At 41.4% G+C, this 6157-nt stretch overlaps 1 protein-coding gene across 1 annotated transcript in view; it reads left to right on the top strand.

Annotated features, from left to right (window-relative positions):
• Positions 1 to 1748: 1748 nt before the first annotated feature.
• Positions 1749 to 6157, top strand: part of LOC145497608 (uncharacterized) — a 5315-nt gene continuing 906 nt past the window's right edge. Inside the window, exons 1-2 of the mRNA XM_081477429.1 lie at positions 1749 to 2393; positions 3705 to 6157. The exon at positions 3705 to 6157 is cut by the window's right edge and continues 906 nt beyond it. Coding sequence (XP_081333555.1) covers positions 2287 to 2393; positions 3705 to 5325 — 1728 coding nt within the window. The 5' untranslated portion in view covers positions 1749 to 2286 and the 3' untranslated portion in view covers positions 5326 to 6157. The remainder of the gene's footprint in view (positions 2394 to 3704) is intronic.

The raw sequence follows: 6157 nt of genomic DNA, 5'->3' as shown, positions 1-6157 counted from the left end.
AAAAATTATACATAACAGTACGTTTTCTAGCATGTGCAGCTTTCTAAAGACATAAAGCGTCGATCATAACAGACACACATTCAACGTAAGCCGCCGCCACTTGGATTTCCACTTAGGGTCAGTGCCTTTCTACAAACATCAACAAAAGGCTAGGTAATTTCTTATTTGCTTAAAAGTTGAAACCAATTTGTAGAAAAAGGGCCACTTTATTCGATTTGAGCATTTGTACGTGGCATAAAAATAAAATTCAATGCAATAAAGCTTGAGGTAAATGGCTTACGTGAAAACGTACCTCCAAAACGCGAGTCGAAAACCTCAAACGTGACGTCTGGCTCTGGTCTTGTGACCCCTAGCCGTTCGCCGTCTGCGATAAACGTGAATCTAAAATTAAAAGTCTTTAATAAATGTAGTTACCAAGCCGGGAGCTTGAGAACTGAATACGAAGCCTGGTAAAAAATGAATGGGCGAAATTCGCAATAACCTTTGTTCAGTGCGTCTATTGGTCTAAAACTGTTATGCTCACGTGCACACTGTAAATACGTAACGTTCCATGCCGCTATCCCAAGTAACCCGCGCCAAAAGACACAGAATATGGACATTTCGCGTTGATGGTTTTCAGAGGAAGGCCAAGAAATTAAAGGTAGGAAGATATATAACTCACGTGCAAAGCCCGGCCATTGTTCTGTCCATAAAACCTTTTGCTAACTTCTTGCTGTCACGTCGTTGCTGATCAAGCGTGGTTTGCTTAATCAAGTGCGGTTTGCTTAAGCTTTCTTTTGGATTTTGCCTAACGCGCGCTCAAATAAATGTTTTTGGCAATACAGCTAAACCCATGGTAGAGTGCATGATTACGGCCATTGGCCACTCACATATGTCAAAAAGAAAGATTAGAGGCAAAAGGATATCACCCTCTTTGACAATAATTATTTAACGAGTGGAAGGATGATGGTTCGCGTTTTTCACGCTCAAGATGACTAGGAAACCAAGCCAGGTATAACAGATTTTTGTTGCACAACATGATTCATTCATCAGGTGACAGGCATGGGAAAATCAGGCCAGGCTGTTGTATAACGATACTAAAATACTTTTCTGACACGTTAACGGGGTCGGTGCAATACGTGAACCTCCCATCTAAATCCCTCCTCTGGACCCCCTTCTGGACCACCTCTGGACCCCATTAGACCCCCTCTGGACCTCCTCTGGACCCACTCTGAACTCACTCTGGACCCCCTCTAGACCTCTTCCAGACCCTCCTTTATTCTTTCAGAAAATACGGGCCTCTGATTTAAATAACTAACATTTAAGTATGCGATAATGAAGTTTACTAAATCAGTGAAGGAAAATGTGAAGAATGAATAAATTCCCACAGTGTTTTGTCAGGAATATTGCCAATTTCGCGGAAAGAATAACTACACAGTTTAAAGTGAATTCACGGTAATCGTTAAGCTTATATCTAAAAGTAAAATCTGCGTACGAGCCGAATGACTCATCCGGCCGGCGTTTTTCTCCTGTTTCTTTGTAGCATGAAGCGACAAGGAGTAATTCAGTCTACTCCCCCCTTGATGGGATGTCAGTCCATCGCAGGGGTACCCCCAGAATTAAATTCACCGGTACTCATTTACAAACCTGGGTGCAGAGAGGCGCTGTGAGAGTAAAGGCCCGCGCTCCGCACACCAACTGTTGAGATAGCCAAGTTCCCCTAAATAAGTCACTTTTTTAATATTTCAAAGGGGGAGGGGCGGGGGGGGGGGGTCACACTGTGTAAAAGTGAGGGTGCACGCCAGATTGTCATGTCGTTTACGCCACCTGTTGTAGGTTGTTTGCTTAAAAAAGGCTTACAAAAGGGGAGGTCACGGGCACCCCAGGACCCCCCCTAGCTACGCCCCCGTTTTTAGATTTTGTAATACAGATATTATTTAAGTTTCTGGCTCTTGATGACCGTGCACGGTTTATGCAGAGAGCTGACTTCACACTTGTTGTTTCGTTACTTTGTTTACACTGCACGCGACTCGTCTGCTTCATGCAGTTAGTAACAGTCAGATGAGCGTTTGTCACGGATTCCAAACAGGTTAAATAATATATGGCGGATCGGACGTTTTACAGGAAACCTGGGAGGAAATCTCAGTCTCGTGGTTGTCTGTTGTGACAAGAGTTATTTCAACTGCACAGGGCACAAAGTTCATATCTGCTAAAAATAGGTCTGGCATCAAAGTTGCTTTGTTATGTAACTCCACGAAAACATGACAGACACCCGCGCCACCTCACGAGATAAGCATCGTCACTAGCATGAATCCGCCGACTCAATGGCGGGCCGAATCTTCTAGCAGCAGCATTTCTCGAAGCACCGTGATTGAGCAGCAGTCTTCCTTCAGTTCTGGGTTAACAGTTAACAGGTAAGAGAAACAACTGACCTACAGTGATAATCAAGTAAAGAATAATGTCAATGGATTAGGGCTGGCGAGAAATCTTAGCATGAAATTCAGCGGGCATTTTGTTTGCTCAGTGACAGTTGAAATCACTTCGTATAACGAAGGTTACCAAGAATAGCTTGCAGTTAATGAACAAGATAAGACGAATATATGTCACAATGACCACACTATATAAACGTTTGGCTTTCATGCGAAGCAGCGATATTATAGAATCCTCGCAGAACATTGCTTTGACATACAAAATATGTTAAGGTCAATATACACCGAGTCCAGAAAAATAGAAACACGTCAAACACGAGCCTGAGTTGTGCCGCGGTTCAGATGCGCTGGCTCATAACTAAACGTGAACTGAAAGCTTACAATATACGTTCACTTTCGATATTGTCATTATTGAATTTATTCCTGCGTCATGCTTTGCTGCCTGACGCCACTAGAAAACATAAATAACATCAATACGGTCTCTGAGTTCGGTAGTTGGTAAAGAACAGTTAATCGTATCCAATTATCGGTGTACTCTCAGAAATAAGTCCTTAAGGTGCCATAAAGGTACGTGTCAGTAGACGTTTTCTCAGTGTTATTTCGCATGACTGATGATAGCGTCTCATTACGAGGTCTACATTTTCTGGTTTCGTTCCACTCAGGAGATTTACATCAACATTGTATCAGGTCATGACCCTGGTTTCCAGTTGTCTGTCTTTGTGAAAAAGGAATATGGTTTGAACGAGTTTGCGGCTTTGTCGGGTTTGGTTAGTCATCGTCGTATGTGGTCGCGTAGTTTAGTAATTCACAAGTCATCAAAAAAGTCAGACTTTTCAAAGGTATTAGCAGAGATGAACTAAATGTTATAAACAACACTACCTAGTGAAAGTACTAAACTTATCGATTTAACAGAAAATGTGTCTAAGCCGGATGAATTCGGCCCAAACCTACGTCAGTCACTCATTCAGGGGTCTTTGGCCAGCGTATACATTTCCTTCGCTGTTAGAAATAATGTTACACAATATGTCAAAACCTCAGCTACAGACGAAACTCTAGGCGTTTGCTTTCGGGTTGTCTTCATTGACATTATTTCTCAGCGAAGTTCAACTCGTTTTCGACGAAAGCTTTTGATCGAGTTATTACTGCGAGGTATTAAGAAATAATCATTTCAGTCCAATGTCAGCAGTTTTTCCCGGCTGGCTATTTTGGTGTGAGTAACTTCTTCTTATATATAGACCCTCGTTTTATATGTTTGATATCATTACAATTTTTCTTTTGTAATTTGATCTGACGCAGGACCAGTAATGATCACCTGTGGCTAGAGGTCGCTAAAAGATATCAGCAAATAATCGAAAAGGACATCAAACTTCGATACCCCAGTCAGCCGGTAGTTCCAATCAAAACTTTCCAAACTGACTGTAACATACCAAACCCGGTGGAAAATACTCAGTTTGGAAATGACCACCCTCTTCCGCCCTCTGCTTTACCCGTGGCTTATCAAAAGAAAGAGAGATTGAATCTTGCTGCAAGACCAAAGGAAATTGACCCCGGAACATTTCCGAGAATCGTTGACGTTTTCAGCTTAAATCCCTCATTGCCGGCTAAATATTTTCGAGACAATGTTGCAGTTCGGTTGACACCAGACGGATTAATTGCTGAGCCTGTTTGTAGAAGATCGTCAGAAAATGTTGTACCCAAACAGAGTGCGATCCCTGGTCACCCCTTCACCAGAAGGGCGGAGAACCTTCAGGAGAAACGAAATCTTGTTGATTACGACAAGAACTTTATGCAAGATGACAATTTCCAAACAAGTCAGTTTGTTGACATACTTGATTACTTTGATATTGAAGCCGGCCAGAATGTGAACAAAATTGGCAGTTTGACGGAAGGAAACCCGCGCGCCATTGAAATGAACGGTGGCTGTGAGTTTCAAGATGCAAAGGAGGAAAAAACGTGCGATAGGGAGGCCATGGTCATTGTGAACAAGAAGGATGTGCCGGAGCAGATATGTTCTGACGTTAATGCCCGAGGCAAAAGGAGGAAGAGAAAACGAAGAGCCATATTTGGCCTCAGGAGGAACAAAAGGAGGCACCTCATGGGCAATTTAAATACCGTCAAAGAAAATAACCAACATGAACTTGAAGGCGAACTCATAAGGGATGGAACCAAAATGGACAAAAGTTTGCAGGTTGAATGCTGCAGTGCTCTCGAAGATGCAAACGCAAAGAGCGAGGATATAAGCACCGACGAGAAATGCAACAGCAGCAAAAAGCAAGGTCAGGAAAAGATTCAAGACCGCAGCATCCTATCAAAACAAAGTGATGAGAAAAACATTACCATTTCTTTCGCTAGTAAAACGGAACTTAAATGTCCAGCTACGACAGTTAGCGAAAACCTCAAAGACACTTTTGTTTCTTCTCTTCATGGTTATAACATTAGGCAAAGTAAAATCCTTGATCTTAAAGCAAAACTTGCGAAACAGGAACAAGAACTTCGGAATCTGAAGCAAAGAAAAGATTTTAAAAATGTCGAAAAGGAGGATTGCCCGTTCGATGGCAGACCTGTTGAGGACAATGGCAGTACGCTCCTCAAATATGAAACAATTTTTGATTTCAGCCATCCGATAGACGTTACCTTCTCGACCCAAAATGAAAAGAACGACGACTTTAACCTTGGCAAAATAGAGGATCTTATAGACACATTCCAGAAAGAAATAAAATCATTCAGAACACTCGATACTGAATTGTATCCAACAAGAAGACATACAGATTATGATCACCTCCAAACAAGGACTTATGTCGTTGGTGGAAATGACAAACGTGTATTTACTGGCATCAACAACCAGATGAGATTGGCACCAGAGAATTTTGCTAGCAAAGAGGAGTTTTTGTTTCAGCTTGGATTGCTTAGAATATAATGAAAATTCAGCGCAACCTCATTCTCATTCATGTATCATCGTGTTACTTTGTGCTCTTATATTACTCACAAGTTAGATAACTTAGATATTCTCATGTGTTTTAAAATGCAAATTGATAGCGAGGCTGAAATGCAGTGAATGGAGACTTATACCTCCTACAAACTATGTTTTGATTTTGTTATTAGCCCTGCAAAAAGTGTTTTAAAAAGTAGCTACCGTCCGAACTTTAATTGCGCTATGTTTTAATATGATTGCGTCGCAGTCGTACATCCCAAAGTTTTCCAAAGTGCAGTCATCTGGTCTCCTGTTGGGTCGTGAGAAGTTTTCCTGTATGGGAAGGGAAAGAAAGGACGATGAATAATATTGTTTTCTTTTTTAACCAAGTAGGTATAACTATACATGATAGTTTGTAGAGACAACCATGCAGTCTGTAATATCAGTCATATTTATGCTGTTGTTTTGTCAGTTTGCTCACGATGCATGCTATTATGTACTCAGTTTTAATTGCCAATCAACTAAACTGCAGTCTCAATGTTTCTACTTCCTGGTAGCTGGCGGGGGTTGAAGTTCCTCTCCAACTATCAGAGTCGAGAGCTAGTGATCTAACTGTGAGGTCAAAAGTCCCTAAAGGCTAATTTAGATACAAACTCTATTGGTTAAAAAAAGAAAACAACAACATCAACAACAACAACAACAACTAATAGCAAATTTCCGGGTTGCCATAAGCCTCTCCATCAAAGCGAGGCCTGGTGTACAACTATTCATATGAAAATGAGTTAAGTTTGCATTTGAATGAAATCTCATTTTCATATGAAAGGATAGGCTCCAAGAC

The sequence above is a fragment of the Orbicella franksi genome, chromosome 9 (assembly GCF_964199315.1).
Source record: "Orbicella franksi chromosome 9, jaOrbFran1.1, whole genome shotgun sequence".
Taxonomy (NCBI): domain Eukaryota; kingdom Metazoa; phylum Cnidaria; class Anthozoa; order Scleractinia; family Merulinidae; genus Orbicella; species Orbicella franksi.
This window is presented reverse-complemented; position numbering and strand designations above follow the sequence as displayed.